General features: G+C 43.8%; 1 protein-coding gene across 1 annotated transcript in view; it reads right to left on the bottom strand.

The window, feature by feature from the left end:
* Positions 1-14,635, bottom strand: part of dzank1 (double zinc ribbon and ankyrin repeat domains 1) — a 31,606-nt gene extending 16,971 nt beyond the window's left edge. The window contains exons 1-6 of the mRNA XM_028601031.1: positions 14,565-14,635; positions 12,964-13,084; positions 5,340-5,490; positions 2,441-2,580; positions 1,311-1,426; positions 465-535 (exon numbers count right to left, since the gene is read on the bottom strand). Of these exons, the coding sequence (XP_028456832.1) occupies positions 465-535; positions 1,311-1,426; positions 2,441-2,580; positions 5,340-5,490; positions 12,964-13,072 (587 nt within the window). The 5' untranslated portion in view covers positions 13,073-13,084; positions 14,565-14,635. The remainder of the gene's footprint in view (positions 1-464; positions 536-1,310; positions 1,427-2,440; positions 2,581-5,339; positions 5,491-12,963; positions 13,085-14,564) is intronic.
* Between the last annotated feature and the right edge of the window lie 2,865 nt (positions 14,636-17,500).

Here is a 17,500-nt window from a genome sequence, read left to right as displayed (position 1 = left end):
TTAAAGTTTATCTCCATCATGAGTGGAGTTTGTTGATTTGAAACGTCTTGTTGGACATCCTTCTCATTTGACTTGATTTGACCCAAAGTATGTGGACACGCTGCCCAACACCAGACAGCTTTATCTTTTCTTTTCTTTTGCATTGTTGTATTATGTTTTCTATTTTTCTGTGTGTTAGTTTGGGAACGTAAACCTTTAAAAGTACCGGTAACATGAAACATTAGAAAGGGATTGACCTTAACATAAGAACTGAGACAGCTTTAACAGAAGAATATGAATGATGCTGTGTGATAGTTTAGTTCCCCAGCTGAGACGAGAGAAGGAGATCATGTGGATAAAGGACTCAGCCGTCCACATACTTTTGGCCACGTGGTTTACACGGGACCCTTCTGGGACTCCCTGAGAACTGAGACAACAAACAACAGCCAACAGGATTTTAAACACGTTAGCGTCTGGGTCCGTACCGCAGGAAGTCGGTCTCTCGGTGGATTCGGGACGCCGGCGTGCCGTTCAGCTGCTTCAACACAGCTGGACTCTGACAGACAGGAAACACACCAAAATAAAAGTCCCCACAGACAGGAAACACACCAAAATAAAAGCCCCCACAGACATGTTCCAGGAGCAGAGCAGGGCGTAGTGTAGGGCTGCACCATATATGCTTCATGCCATCATAACGTTGTTGTGATAAATAAAGAGATATGTACTCAGTTCTGCCTTTCTGCTGCTTTCAGTATTCTGCTAAAAAACAACGTGCTTGTTGAATTTAAAGCATTATTTTATTGAAGGAATTGAACATAAAAAGCACCGTTAAAAATAGAATGACATTTTAACGTTTAGTTTTCTCCTGATACTCTCCGATAATCTGTGTTTTTTGCGATGTGTCGCAGCCATTTTGTGTGTTTATTGTGTGAGTTGATATGGTGAATAGGAGAAGGCCTCCTGCACACTGCCTGCGTGGCGTGTCCGTTTTTATTTCGACTCCCATGTTAACATGTTAACAGGTTAGAGTAGTGTTTCTCAAACTTTTTTCAATATTGTACCCCCTCTTTGAATAGCTTTTTAAGCCAAGTACCCCTAAAAAAGTCTCTATAAAGAGGAACAATACAGCGCCAGCAGTGATAGATTCACTAAACTACAGCCTTTTTTAAACAAAAAGATTTAAATGCTACATTTTAAATGTTAAGAATCCATCACATAATTCATTCATTATTGTAGTATTATTATTTTAGGAATTATGCATGACATATTTTTAAATTAGCAATTTTGTAAAAATTATTATATCTTGCGTGGTGTTTGATTGGTGTGCGTACCGCTGCCTGGAGACGGGGGGGGGATCCGGTCTGTTGGGGTCCGGTCGGAGAGCCGAGTCGACGGTTCAGGAAACGAGGCGCCGATCGAGGAGAAGAGTTTCCCATCATCCTCGGCTCTGAACACAAACAACAAGACACATAGTTCACCTGATTATTCCAGATGTGGAACGGGATCTGTAGTCAGGAAGTTCACTGGACACCACCTCAGAGCACAAGCATAAAAAAGTGCCAAAAGCATGAAAAAAAGCCTAGAAAGAATCAAAATGAGCATCAAAACATCAGCTCAACAGAACATATCACAGCTGCAGTAAATATCTTCTCATCTACAGATTACAGTAGAGCAGTGGTTCTCAAACGGGGGTAGGTGTCCCCCTAGGGGTCCTCTGGAGGACTGCAGGGTGTACGTGTCCCCCTAGTGGTCCTCTGGAGGACTGTAGGGGGTATGTGTCCCCCTAGGGTTCCTCTGGAGGACTGCAGGGGGTACGTGTCCCCCTAGAGGTACTCTGGAGGACTGCAGGGGGTACGTGTCCCCCTAGGGGTCCTCTGGAGGACTGTAGGGGGTACGTGACATTTCTTTGCAAAATGTTTTTCAGTTACAAGGCTCTAGTTACTTCTACTGTCTTTTTTTCTCCAAGTTTGTCACTTTTTCCAAAGTTTTTGTTGCTGTTTTGACCTCTTCTTTCCTTTCTTCCTTACTTGTTTATACTGTCTTTTTTCTTCTAAATTTTTGTCTCTTTTTTTCAGTTTTTTCTGCTTTTTTCAAAGTTTGTCCCTTATTTGAATTTTTTGTCACTTTTATTACTATTTTCGACCTATTTTTGCCTGACTTTCTTCTTTCTACCGTCTTTTTCCAATGTTTTGTCGTTTTTTTGTTCAGTTTTTGTCGCCTTTTTCATTAGCATATACATGTTTTCCAGGTCCAAGGCTGTTGTTTAGTAAATCTATCGCTGACATCGCTGTATTCTTCCTCTTTATAGAGACTTTTTTTTTCAACCAAAAATTATTTGCGCTGGTTAGGGGGTACATGGCTTAAAAACACTGTTCAAAGGGGGAATGTTATTGAAAAAAGTTTGAGAACCAGTGCAGTAGAGTACCAGATTACTCTACAGTAACCATAGTAACAGGGTTACCTGGAGGCCTGAGTGACGAGCCAGCAGAAGATGGAGGCTGAACCTGCTGAACCTGCTGGTCCTCGTTCTCCTTCCTGTCATTGGGCTCCACCAGTTCAACGGAGAAAACCTTGGTGACAGTGGAGCTCTCTCTGCCATCACTACAGATACACACACACACACACACACACAGACACACACACACACACACACACACACACACACACACACACACACACACACACACACACACACACACACACACAGAGACACACACATACAGAGACACACACACACACACACACACACACACACAGAGACATACACACATCTAAAGCTCTTTTGTCTTTCATAGGCTTATATCTACATTTATATTTATATTTAATGTTCTAGAGAGACAGTAAATCTGCTGAGAGGGGTTGAAAAGTGCTCTGTAAAAAACAATGTAATGTTACAGTAAAATATTGATTGGGCAAAACATCACGTTTGTAACCCTGTGCTAGTGTTGTATACAGTAGCATGACACAAGAACACAAACGTACAAACATAGGTAAACCAAATGTATCATTTTTAGAATAAAGGATGTGTGTGTGTGTGTGTGTGTGTGTGTGTGTGTGTGTGTGTGTGTGTGTGTGTGTGTGTGTGTGTGTGTGTGTGTGTGTGTGTGTGTGTGTGTGTGTGTGTGTGTGTGTGTGTGTGTGTGTGTGTGTGTGTGTGTGTGTGTGTGTGTGTGTGTGTGTGTGTGTGTGTGTGTGTGTGTGTGTGTGTGTGTGTGTGTGTGTGTGTGTGTGTGTGCGTGTTTGTGTGTCGGGGCAGGGGAGGGGGGGTATTGTATGCACTTCGTGCAAAACAGAGTCTGATTGATTAGTAATGCTGAAATAGTCATTAGATAGTTGCATGCAGTATGGACGCCACTGTAAAGCTACTCAAGATGGGCTTCTCTCATTGGTCAACTCGTGGTTGATCACATGATCAATAAATGTGGACCTGATCTCATCAGAGATGGCTCTCCTTCTTCCCTCCTCCTCCTCCTCCTCCTCCTACTCCTCTTACTCTCTGTCTATTGTTGGCATCCATTGTTCAAAACAGGTAATCTGACCTTTGACCTCTGTATAGGCCTATACTAAAGCAGTGATTGCTGGTTAGTGTTTAGTTATGACATAATGTGTTTGCACATGTGAGGAGTGTGTGTGTGTGCCCTGGTAAATAAGTGTAGTATTTTGATTGGTTGTGTTTACAAAAGGAAAGCAAGTCACTTCCTGATAGATTTGTGTGTCTTAGGTAGAGAAATGTGTGTAATGTTTTGAAAAAAGTGTTTCATGCCATTAGAAACTGAGTGAAAGGCTGAGAAACAGCTGATGGTTTTGGAGATTTGGGGTGTAGTTTATCACTTGAGATTTGGGGTGTAGTTTATCACTTGAGATTTGGGGTGTAGTTTATCACTTTGAGTGAGATTTTGTGTGTAAGCAGTTGGAAAAAACTGTAACCCACAGGGAGAAATAGTAGATACTAAGATGACGAAAAGGCGATAAAAAGACCCAGAGAAAGAAATACTAAAGAAGAGTTTTAAAGGGGTGATAGAATGCAAAACCGATTTTACCTTGCCATAGTTGAATAATGACAGTTTAGTGGGTAAACTCAACCAATCATGACAAACATCAAACATGATAAATGCCCTATATAATCATTCTATCACCCCTTTAACATGATAAATACCCTATATGATCATTCTATCACCCCTTTAACGTGATAAAAACCCTATATAATCATTCTATCACCCCTTTAACGTTATAAATACCCTATATAATCATTCTATCACCCCTTTAACATGATAAATACCCTATATAATCATTCTATCACCCCTTTAACGTTATAAATACCCTATATAATCATTCTATCACCCCTTTAACATGATAAAAACCCTATATAATCATTCTATCACCCCTTTAACGTTATAAATACCCTATATAATCATTATATCACCCCTTTAACATGATAAATACCCTATAAATCATTCTATCAGCCCTTTAACGTTCTATAATCATTATATCCCCTTTAACGTTATAAATACCCTATATAATCATTCTATCACCCCTTTAACGTTATAAATACCCTATATAATCATTCTATCACCCCTTTAACGTTATAAATACCCTATATAATCATTCTATCACCCCTTTAACATGATAAATACCCTATATAATCATTCTATCACCCCTTTAACATGATAAATCCCTATTAATCATTCTATCACCCCTTTAACATGATAAATACCCTATATAATCATTCTATCACCCCTTTAACATGATAAATACCCTATATAATCATTCTATCACCCCTTTAACATGATAAATACCCTATATAATCCCTATTCATTCTATCACCCCTTTAACATGATAAATGCCCTATATAATCATTCTATCACCCCTTTAACATGATAAATACCCTATATAATCATTCTATCACCCCTTTAACGTGATAAATACCCTATATAATCATTCTATCACCCCTTTAACATGATAAATACCCTATATAATCATTCTATCACCCCTTTAACATGATAAATACCCTATATAATCATTCTATCACCCCTTTAATGGGTGACACAGGAAGTGGTGACTGTTACCTGGTGACTGTTACCTGGTGACGGCTACCTGGTGACTGTTACCTGGTGACTGTTACCTGGTGACTGTTACCTGGTGACTGTTACCTGGTGACTGTTACCTGGTGACTGTTACCTGGTGACCGTTACCTGGTGTGTGTTACCTGGTGACCGTTATCTGGTGACTGTTACCTGGTGACTGTTACCTGGTGACTGTTACCTGGTGTGTGTTACCTGGTGACTGTTACCTGGTGACTGTTACCTGGTGTGTGTTACCTGGTGACTGTTACCTGGTGACTGTTACCTGGTGACTGTTACCTGGTGACGGCTACAGCTCTGAGCGCCACGCGGCCAGCGGGCAGCAGGACGGGCGCGCTGTACTTCCTGCTGCTGCCCGCTGGCCCCCCCCGCTGCCCCGGCGCCGGCTTGGACCCGTCCAGAGTGAAGAAGATCTGAACATCTGGAGTATCTGCAGAGACACACACACACATACAGAGACACACACACACAGACACACACACACACACACACACACACACACACACACACACACACACACACACACACACACACAGAGACACACACACACACACACACAGAGACACACACACACACACACACACAGACACAGAGACACAGAGACACACACACACACACACACACACACACACACACACAGACACAGAGACACACACATCTGGTACCTCAGAGACAGACAATCACAGCTTAGATCTAGAACAGAATAATACACCACACGGAGGACGAGTAGGTTAAAACTGTCTAACGTTGCATAACACGTAGGGCTGTTCGCAAGTTAGGATAGTTTGCAGGAGTTTCTGTGTTTCTGTGTGTGTGTGTGTGTGTGTGTGTGTGTGTGTGTGTGTGTGTGTGTGTACCTGACTGCATGGAGATAGGCAGAGATGGGAAGTAACGAAGTACAAATACTTAATACTTAAAATACAAATAAACTTTTTTCTTTTTCAATTGACAACACTTGAAATGATAAAGTCACTTGCAGATTACAAAGTAGTACAAAATGTAAACCATACCATGGTGTTTCATTTTTACATCTGTTCTTAAGATTTCATCAAACCTATTTTTCTTTTCTTAAGTAGATTTTTCAGATATTTTTACTTTACTTTACTATTTATTTTTGTGGCGACTTTTTACTTTTACTCCTTACATTTTAACACGAATATCGGTACTTTCAACTCCTTACATGTTAGAAAATTGGCTCGTTCCTTTAGTTTTGTCCAACAGCTCGTCTATCAGGAGTGATTGTGAGTGCATGTCAGAAAATAGCGCGGACACGCGCCTCACACCGCGAGCCACACGGAGAAACAAATGAGAGAAAAGAAAAAGACCCAATCTGCCCGGAGGATAACCAGTTAGATGGTGTATGAGAACTGTAAGTCGTATAACTTCTGTTGTCAGTTAATGTAAGCCTGTTGTTTTATTGGTTCTTGCAAACTTAAAGTAAAGTTAGCTAGTGATGTTGTTGTTTGTGTTCTTCACCTGTTAGCTAGGTTGCACGTTGCTTGATCTGATTAAAGCATCAAAAGAGAGAAGTTGTCTCCGTCCGTGTTTTAACACACACACACCTGGGGGGGCGAAGTTAGAAACCAGAATCAGCTTTAAATCCAGTCCTAATCTAGTCCTCACTAACAAGTTTCAAATCATTTCACTGGAGTTACCGTTATTATTTTTCGCGTCATCAATACCGAATTCAATCTAATTGATAATATACTTGATGCACCGCTACAAGACGACTCAACAGATTCGGCGGTATTAATTATCGGCAAATCCTTGCAGCATGATGGTGGTACCGTTAGCACTAGTAGTATGGATGGAGACATGAGAGATCCCAGAGATTCAGCAGACACGCAGCAAGACATTCCCAATCATCCTTGGCCTTATCTCAGAGAGATGTTTAGGCATCAAGAAGGACTCCTGGCCAATGGGCTGCGTAGCTCTTAAAGTATGGGGAACTTCTTCATTAATGTCTGTTTAGTAATTCATATTTAATCCTTTATTTTCTTTCCAGAAGCCATATTTGAGCACATATACATACATGTAGATTCCTTTAAATGTTAAGGGGAAGATTAAAAAAGATAAACTGGATCTGTGAATTCTCACAGAATCACAACTGAATTCATATCTTGCTACTCAGTCAGAATCTTATTAACCTGGAGTCCCAGTCTCTGTCACAATAATCATATATGGGATGTTTTAGGCCTTGGCAGACTTCCATTTAAAATGTAGGCAATGGCATATATATATAAAAAGCCTTTTTTCCATGTCTACTGAAGTTTCTCAGCTTGCACTCTGGTAACATTTGTGTGGTCCACAGGCCCGGATTGGTTAGTCGGGAGCACCGGGAGAATTCCCGGTGGGCCGGTCTGGTTGTTTGGTTGTGAGGGCCGGTGTTCAGGTGTGGCACTGGGTTGAAATCATAGTTGAATATTATGGATGCTGTCCCTATGCTGCCTGCACTCACAGCCCACTTTTTATATTTACAGTATTTATTTGTTCTTGCAGCCCACCGTTCTACACAATCAATTTAAAAAAGGAGAGCTCTAGAAAGTGACTCGGCCAGATGAACTTTTTCTATTTTTAGCAAAACGCTAAATGAAGACGTTGAGACGGGTAAGCTAAGTTAGTTAGGAGAAGTGACTGCAAACCAGCGTCTATGTTTATGAATCAAACTTGTTCTTGTAGCTCCGCAGCAGCAGCTAGTAGGCCTACTGGTCCAGTCTGCTGCTAACAGTGACGATGAAGAGCCAGTAAGGTTACCAAGCAGCAGCTATATGAGAACACAACTCCAGTTTGGGCAGCTAGGGTTGATCATTGACTGAATATTATAAGAATTAATAAGTGTGGTGTTGACCTGCTCTATATGAAAAATGCCCTGGGATAATTAATGATGCCAGATGATTCGGCACTACCATAATGACACTAACTTGACTTGATCAGAAAGCTTTGTAAAAAGGAGAGATTTGTGCTGAGAATTATGACAATTTATAAAATGTGATTTAGTGTCAGAAGCAGAGCCAGTAGTGGATAGCTGCTGTCAGTGTGGATGGCTCATCTACTGTAAGCTGTTGTATCACAGTGTGTGAACAAGCAAACATGATCAGATTAGCTACAATATAATCACTTTTTATGCCCAAATATTACTTGTGACCCATTATGAAAGTTGTATGAAATATTCAAAGGAAAAAATAGATGTCATTAGAAAGTGCAATACAATGTATCTTGTTCTTTATTTAATCTGATTACTTATTTGCATAGAAACAGATTCTGATATTGTTCAACATCATTGGGTTGATGTTAAGATGTCCATCCATCCATCCATCTTCGTCCGCTTATCCGTGTCGGGTCGGGGGGAGCAGCTCCAGCAGGGGACCCCAAACTTCCCTTTCCCGAGCAACATTAACCAGCTCCGACTGGGGATCCCGAGCGTTCCCAGGCCAGGTTGGAGATATAATCCCTCCACCTAGTCCTGGGTCTTCCCGAGGCCTCCTCCCAGCTGGGCGTGCCTGGAACATCTCCATGGGGGCGCCCAGGGGCATCCTTACCAGATGCCCGAACCACCTCAACTGGCTCCTTTCGACGCAAAGGAGCAGCGGCTCTCCGAGCTCCTCACGGATGACTGAGCTTCTCACCCTATCTCTAAGGGAGACGCCAGCCACCCTCCTGAGGAAACCCATTTCGCCGCTTGTACCCTGGATCTCGTTCTTTCGGTCATGACCCAGCCTTCATGACCATAGGTGAGGGTAGGAACGAAAACTGACCGGTAGATCGAGAGCTTTGCCTTCTGGCTCAGCTCTCTTTTACGTCTGGCGGTGCGATAGATTGAATGCAATACCGCACCCGCTGCGCCGATTCTCCGACCAATCTCCCGCTCCATTGTCCCCTCACTCGCGAACAAAACCCCAAGGTACTTGAACTCCTTCACTTGGGGTAAGGACTCATTCCCTACCTGGAGAAGGCATTCCATCGGTTTCCTGCTGAGAACCATGGCCTCCGATTTAGAGGTGCTGATCCTCATCCCAACCGCTTCACACTCGGTTGCGAACCGATCCAGTGAGTGCTGAAGGTCGCAGGCCGATGATGCCATCAGGACCACATCATCTGCAAAGAGCAGCGATGAGATCCCCAGCCCACCAAACTGCAACCCCTTCCCACCCCGACTACGCCTCGATATCCTGTCCATAAATATTACAAACAGGATTGGTGACAAAGCGCAGCCCTGGCGGAGGCCAACCCTCACCTGAAACGAGTCCGACTTACTACCGAGAACCCGGACACAGCTCTCACTTTGGTCATACAGAGATTGGATGGCCCTGAGAAGAGACCCCCTCACCCCATACTCCCGCAGCACCTCCCACAGTATCTCCCGGGGACCCGGTCATACGCCTTCTCCAAATCCACAAAACACATGTAGACCCGGTTGGGCATACTCCCAGGCTCCCTCCAGGATCCTTGCGAGAGAAAGAGCTGGTCCGTTGTTCCACGACCAGGACGGAATCCGCATTGTTCCTCCTCAACCCGAGGTTCGACTATCGGCCGAACCCTCCTTTCCAGCACCTTGGAGTAGACTTTACCAGGGAGGCTGAGAAGTGTGATACCCCTATAATTGGCACACACCCTCTGGTCCCCCTTTTTAAAAGAGGAACCACCACCCCAGTCTGCCACTCCTTTGGCACCGTCCCAGACTTCCACGCAATGTTGAAGAGGCGTGTCAACCAGGACAGCCCCTCCACACCCAGAGCCTTGAGCATTTCTGGACGGATCTCATCAATCCCGGGGCTTTGCCACTGTGTAGTTGTTTGACTACATCAGTGACTTCCGCCTGGGAAATCGACGACAATCCCCCATTATCCTCCAGCTCTGCCTCTAACATAGAGGGCGTATTAGTCGGATTCAGGAGTTCCTCAAAGTGCTCCCTCCACCGCCCTATTACCTCTTCAGTGGAGGTCAACAGTGTCCCATCCTTACTGTACACAGCTTGGATGGTTCCCCGCTCCCCTCCTGAGGTGGCGAACAGTTTTCCAGAAACACTTTGGTGCCGACCGAAAGTCCTTCTCCATGTCTTCTCCAAACTTCTCCCACACCCGCTGCTTTGCCTCTTTCACGGCAGAGGCTGCAGCCCTTCGGCCCTTCGGGTGCCCTGCAACTGCCTCCGGAGTCCTCCGAGATAACATATCCCGGAAGGACTCCTTCTTCAGTCGGACGGCTTCCTGACCACTGGTGTCCACCACGGTGTTCGTGGGTTACCGCCCCTTGAGGCACCTAAGATCCTAAGACCACAGCTCCTCGCCGCAGCTTCAGCAATGGAAACTTTGAACATTGTCCACTCGGGTTCAATGCCCCAGCCTCCACAGGGATGCACAAAAAGCTCCGCCCGGAGGTGTGAGTTGAAAGTCTGTCGGACAGGGGCCTCCTCCAGACGTTCCCAATGTACCCGCACTACACGTTTGGGCTTACCAGGTCTGTCCAGAGTCTTCCCCCACCCCTGACCCAACTCACCACCAGATGGTGATCGGTTGACAGCTCTGCCCCTCTCTTCACCCGAGTGTCCAAAACATACGGCCTCAGATCAGATGAAACGATTATGAAATCGATCATTGACCTTCGGCCTAGGGTGCTCTGGTACCAGGTACACTTATGAGCATCCCTATGTTCGAACATGGTGTTCGTTATAGACAATCCATGACTAGCACAGAAGTCCAACAACAAACAACCACTCTGGTTTAGATCAGGGAGGCCGTTCCTCCCAATCACGCCTCTCCAGGTGTCTCCATCATTGCCCACGTGTGCGTTGAAGTCCCCCAGCAGAACAATGGGTCCCCCACTGGAGCCCCATACAGGACTCCAGTCAAGGTCTCCAAGAAGGCCGAATACTCCGAACTCCTGTTTGGTGCATATGCACAAACAACAGTCAGAGTTTTCCCCCCCACAACCCGCAGGCGTAGGGAGGCGACCCTCTCGTCCACCGGGGTAAACTCCAACACAGCGGCGCTCAGCCGGGGGCTTGTGAGTATCCCCACACCCGCCCGGCGCCTCACACCCTGGGCCACTCCGGAGAAGGAAAGAGTCCAACCCCTATCCAGGAGTATGGTTCCAGAACCGAGACTGTGCGTGAGGTAAGCCCCACCAGATCTAACCGGTGGCGCCCACCTCCCGCACCAGTTCCGGCTCCTTCCCCCACAGAGAGGTGACGTTCCACGTCCCCAGAGCCAGCGTCTGCTGCCCGGGTCTGGTCCGTCGAGGCCCCTGACCTTCACTGCCACCCATGTGGCATCGCACCCGACCCCAACGGTTCCTCCCACAGGTGGTGGGCCCATGGGCTGGAGAGATGGGAGCCACGTAGCTTGTTCGGGCTGTGCCCGGCCGGGCTCCGTGGCAAACCCGCCACCAGGCGCTCGCCCGACGAGCCCGCCCGTCTGGGCCTGGCTCCAGACGGGGGCCCGGGCTTCCTCCGGGCAGGGTCACTCCATCTCTACCTTGCTTCTTCATTGGGGTTTTTGAACCATTCTTTGTCTGGCCCCTCACCTGAGACCACTTTGCCTTGGGAGACCCTACCAGGAGCACAAAGCTCCAGACAACACAGCCCTCAGGTTCACAGAGACACACAAACCTCTCCACCACGATAAGGTGATGGTTCACGGAGAAGATGTTAAGATGTTAACTTTTCTAATAAATCTACATTGTGAAGCAACACTTGGAAATAGTGATATTTTACAAAATACACCGAATTACAAGAATGTAGAGGACAGGGCGCAATTGTCGACATATACTAAGGTTTTGATTACATTTTTTTAATATAGTCCTTTGTTAAGTAAAGTGGGCCGGTCTAAGGCATGAAAATCCAGGGCTGAAAATGAGTCCCAATCCGGCCCTGGTGGTCCAGGTAGCTTTGCATAAAAAATGGTTGTCATTCGCAAGGCTACTTTTACTTTTATACTTTAAGTAAATTTCCAAGCCTGTACTTTGTTACTTTTACTTGAGTAAAAAAGTTAAACCAGTACTTCTACTTTTACCAGAGTATTTTTTAACACAAGTATCTGTACTTCTACTTGAGTACGAGAAGTGAGTACTTTTGCCATCTCTGGAGATAGGTGTTTGTGTGTCCACCAGGTTCTTGGCTATGTGTGTGTGTGTGTGTGTGTGTGTGTGTGTGTGTGTGTGTGTGTGTGTGTGTGTGTGTGTGTGTGTGTGTGTGTGTGTGTGTGTGTGTGTGTGTGTGTGTGTGTGTGTGTGTGTGTGTGTGTGTACCTGACTGCATGGAGACAGGTGTGTTGGTGTCCACCAGGTTCTTGGCTCTGTGTGTGTGTGTGTCTGTGTCTGTGTGTGTGTGTGTGTGTGTGTGTGTGTACCTGACTGCATGGAGACAGGTGTGTTGGTGTCCACCAGGTTCTTGGCTCTGTGTGTGTGTGTGTGTGTGTGTGTGTGTGTGTGTGTGTGTGTGTGTGTGTGTGTGTGTGTGTGTGTGTGTGTGTGTGTGTGTACCTGACTGCATGGAGACAGGTGTGTTGGTGTCCACCAGGTTCTTGGCTCTGTGTGTGTGTGTGTGTGTGTGTGTGTGTGTGTGTGTGTGTGTGTGTGTGTGTGTGTGTGTGTGTGTGTGTGTACCTGACTGCATGGAGACAGGTGTGTTGGTGTCCACCAGGTTCTTGGCTCTGTGTGTGTGTGTGTGTGTGTGTGTGTGTGTGTGTGTGTGTGTGTGTGTGTGTGTGTCTGTGTCTGTGTGTGTGTGTGTGTGTGTGTGTGTGTGTGTGTGTGTACCTGACTGCATGGAGACAGGTGTGTTGGTGTCCACCAGGTTCTTGGCTCTGTGTGTGTGTGTGTGTGTGTCTGTGTTTGTATCTGTGTGTCTGTGCGTGTGTGTGTGTGTGTGTGTGTGTGTGTGTGTGTGTGTGTGTGTGTGTGTGTGTACCTGACTGCATGGAGACAGGTGTGTTGGTGTCCACCAGGTTCTTGGCTCTGTGTGTCTGCAGGTGGATGATGGGAATGATGAGCGGAGCAGACACTGCTCCTGCTGCCATGACGACGGCTGTCTGTCAATCAATCAACCAACCAATCAACCAATCAATCAAACATTATAAAGAATAAGAGGGATCAATCTTTAGTTTTCTTGTGATAATTACCTTGTTATCACAAAATAACACAAAAACAATATGAGAACATGGAAATACTCAGGTAAAGTACAAATACCTCAGACTTGTACTTAAGTACAGTAACCCTAGGTTACGTGAGTAAATGTACTTAGTTACTTTCCACCACTGGTTGTTGCTGTTTATGAAAATAAAGACCAGAACAGTTTCTCAGTGGATTTGGATGTTGTTTCAGCAGAAAAAACAGGAACCTCTGTCTGGTATTGTTATAGCTACTCACACAGGTACAAAGTAACTAAGTACATGTACTCCAGTACTCTCCTTCAGTCCAAATGTTTAGGTACTTGTACTTTACTTGAGTCTTTTCTTTTCATGCCACTTTCTACTTCTACTCCTCTACATTTCAGAGAGAAATATTGTACTTTTTACTCCACTACATTCATCTGTTCCAGCTTTAGTTACTAGTTACTTTAGTTACTCCGCTACATTCATCTGTTCCAGCTTTAGTTACTAGTTACTTTAGTTACTCCGCTACATTCATCTGTTCCAGCTTTAGTTACTAGTTACTTTAGTTACTCCACTACATTCATCTGTTACAGCTTTAGTTACTAGTTACTTTAGTTACTCCACTACATTCATCTGTTCCAGATTTAGTTACTAGTTACTTTAGTTACTCTGCTACATTCATCTGTTACAGCTTTAGTTACTAGTTACTTTAGTTACTCCGCTACATTCATCTGTTACAGCTTTAGTTACTAGTTACTTTAGTTACTAGTTACATGTAGTTTATAAATCTGATGTTTGATTCTAAAGTAAACAACAATATAACGGCTACAGTCAGCTGATATGATGAGACCATTAAACACACAGCTGGTTGATCCTGAACACACACTACAAGGTGTTAACCCTCGTGTTGTCTTCCCGTAGATCAGCAACTATTAATTGTTCTGGGTCAAAATTTAAAATTAAAACCACACTTTTGTCACTTTTCCCGAAATTCTGGTCGATTTTTTTTCTGTTTGGGACGTTTTTGTTGTTGTTTTTTTTTTATTTAATTTGTTTTGACAAAGATGGTTGAAAGAAACCCAAATTTCTGATATAGAAACTTTTTGAAAATGGGTCAAATGTGACCAGAGGACACCAGGTTAATACTTTAACTACATGTTCCTGATGATATTTACACACATTTACTGCAGTACCATTCTCACTGCAGGACTTTTACGTTAACAGAGTATTATTACAGTGTGGTATTTTAGTAATCTTTCCACCGCTGTGTAGCCTACTCATTAGCTCCACTATTCCTACTTCCGGGTCTGTTTCCTCGCGCTGAACACACACAGAAACACAAACCGTTTTAAACACGTCATACCGCGCGTGTCCGTTATTAAATAAATAATAAAATTACTAATAAATATTTTCTTACTTGAGATCAGCGATCAGATGAACCAACGTGATGCTGCTTTGCTCCGAGTGCTGCGGCCGTGTACCGAAGCGTCACCATAGCAACGAGTCAGCGGCAGACCTGCGTAGTTACAACATCCGGGGTGTGGGACGCGTCTCCGCCCGCCGCCATCTTGAGACGGAGTTGTAGCTGACTGGATTGAATTCTCCAGTGGAATGTACTGTGTACATTCCTCCTTATGCACTACAGAAATGTACTACTGATTATGATGTTTTTCTTGTGTAGCATAAAGAGACTACAGCTGCATGTTAAACACTGACAATAAATGAACCATGAACCATATACAGCAGGGGTCTTAAACATGTTTTAAGCCAAGGACCCCCTAACTGAAAGAGAGATGGAACAGGGATCCCTGCTACGTATAAAATTAAGTTGAATATTAAACTGTGCCTACAATAACATGTAGGGCGGCCTAAAGCCTTCATATGCTATTAAAATAGCCTAATAATTGTTTTCATGATTTTATAAATCATGTTTTAATGTTAAAAATACATGTAGCAAAGTGAATCCTTAAAATTACCTGTATCTGTGGATGGTTACCTTAGTTACTACCTTGCCTATAGGCCAGTATGCCTATTATGAGTTGGGATTCATATTTGCTAATAATATGTTGGATTCATGTTAGGACTTTTACATTTTTGAAAAAAAATGAAAAACTTAGCAATAATTTGGAGGCCCCCCTGGATTTAGTCTGAGGACCCCCTAGGGGTCCCAGACCCCCTGTTGAAGACCCCTGATTTACAGTTTAAAACAGTTGAAAGTCTAAATAATTACATATCAGATCCCTGGATCACTTCCCAGTCAGTATGGACCTGAGGAACGATTCCAGCCACCAACTATCAGCATGTAAGGTCATGAGTAGACCACCAGGAGGCACTGTTGTTATGTCTATTACAGCGAGAGTTCAGCAATTCACTCTTTTTGTCCTTTTACAGGACACCATAGGTTTCCAGTTTGGCGCCTGTAGGTTGTTTTTTTTTAAATATATTTCCACTACTCCATAAACATAAACAGCTTAACTTAAATTATTCATCAAGCTACAGTTTGTTATGACAAGAAATGCAAATTAGATTCATTTATTTACTGATGTAAAAGTGAAACATCAGCATTTAAGTTGAATTCATATTTTATTTAATAATTCATAAACTATGTATTATTTTCAAGTTTTAATTGTGTTGTGGATAGGCCTGCACAATATTGGAAATAAATTACATGAGACTGTAATTTTTACAAGAAAACATAAGTAGCCCTATTTGGAACTATTGGGGTAATTTTGTAGGGGAGGGCATCTACATAGAAAATTAAAAAGGAAATGTTCTTATGTGAACCATTCTTTGTTGAACTTTAATGCTTCACAAACACCAGAGCAGGTAAGTGCTGTGACTACTCTTCTGAAGAGATTTTGGAGAGGGACATAGTTAAATACACTGGTTGACTGACATGACACTATTGTATTCATATAATACTATCAATCCAGGCTAAAGTGAATGCTATTAATAATGTATGCATAGTTGGGGGTTTAATTCTAAGAAAGAAAGTGTATTTTGCACTACTTCATAAAGGATGCTGAAGCCTCTTCCTGAACCCAGCGTCTAGTTCTTGTGCTTCTGAGCTCGACCCCCCCAACACATCAGACACACAACAGAGTCCCGGAGCAGTGTAGAGAGGCATCTCCAGGCACCAGGCGCCCACAGGAAGGGGCTTAAAAATATATGACCTGAGTTTTCTATTTATATATTAAAGGTGCACTATGAGTTCCTGCATGGTTTCAGCATGATTTCATTTTTGTCTCAAATTGTAGGCATCTCTCCTTGATCACTTGCCCCCTGCCCCCTGCCCCCTGAACACACCGTGAAAAAGCCCAGTCTCAGGGGACAACACAGGGGTCGTAAACGTCCTGAACCAAAATATAACAAACCACGTTCCAGCCAATCACCCCCAATTGGGGGAGGGGGTGGGGGTTAGTGCACGTGCACATTATGAGGCGGGGGGGAACAGTGAGCAGAGTTAATTGAGTAGCGTGAGTTGTTGATTGGCTGGAACGTGGTTTGTTGTATTTTGGTGCACAGCCTGTGTCCCTAGTGATGGCAGCTAGTGGATCAAGGAGAGATGCCTACGATGTGAGACAAAAATTAAATCACGCTAAAACCATACAGGAACTCATAGTGCACCTTTAAGTCTTGAAAAAAGTAATCCTTAGAACTCAGGCACCAAAACATATAATGTTGTTATGTAATTAATATTAATAAAGAGACAGTTTGACTGTAGATGTATATCAGATATCTGTTGGTTAGTTTCATGCCATCACTCTCTGTTGATGCAGATTGTACGGTGGCCCAAACGGTTCAAGAGAAATGCAAAAGGACAACACAGGACTTTCACCCAGGAGATTCTTCTTTATCTAAACCCAACTGTCCCGTTCTTCTTTATCTAAACCCAACTGTCCCGTTCTTCTTTACCTAAACCCAACTGTCCCGTTCTTCTTTACCTAAACCCAACTGTCCCGTTCTTCTTTACCTAAACCCAACTGTCCCGTTCTTCTTTATCTAAACCCAACTGTCCCATTCTTCTTTACCTAAACCCAACTGTCCCGTTCTTCTTTACCTAAACCCAACTGTCCCATTCTTCTTTACCTAAACCCAACTGTCCCGTTCTTCTTTACTTTAAACCTAAACCCAAACTGTCCCGTTCTTCTTTATCTAAACCCAACTGTCCCGTTCTTCTTTAAACCCAACTCTAAAACCCAACTGTCCCGTTCTTTATCTAAACCCAACTCTTCTTTACCTAAACCCAACTGTCCCATTCTTCTTTACCTAAACCCAACTGTCCCGTTCTTCTTTATCTAAACCCAACTGTCCCATTCTTCTTTATCTAAACCCAACTGTCCCATTCTTCTT

Source organism: Perca flavescens, chromosome 2 (assembly GCF_004354835.1).
Source record: "Perca flavescens isolate YP-PL-M2 chromosome 2, PFLA_1.0, whole genome shotgun sequence".
NCBI classification, from domain to species: Eukaryota; Metazoa; Chordata; class Actinopteri; order Perciformes; family Percidae; genus Perca; species Perca flavescens.
Note: the sequence above shows the minus strand (reverse complement) of the source record. Positions and strands in the feature narration are given on the sequence as shown.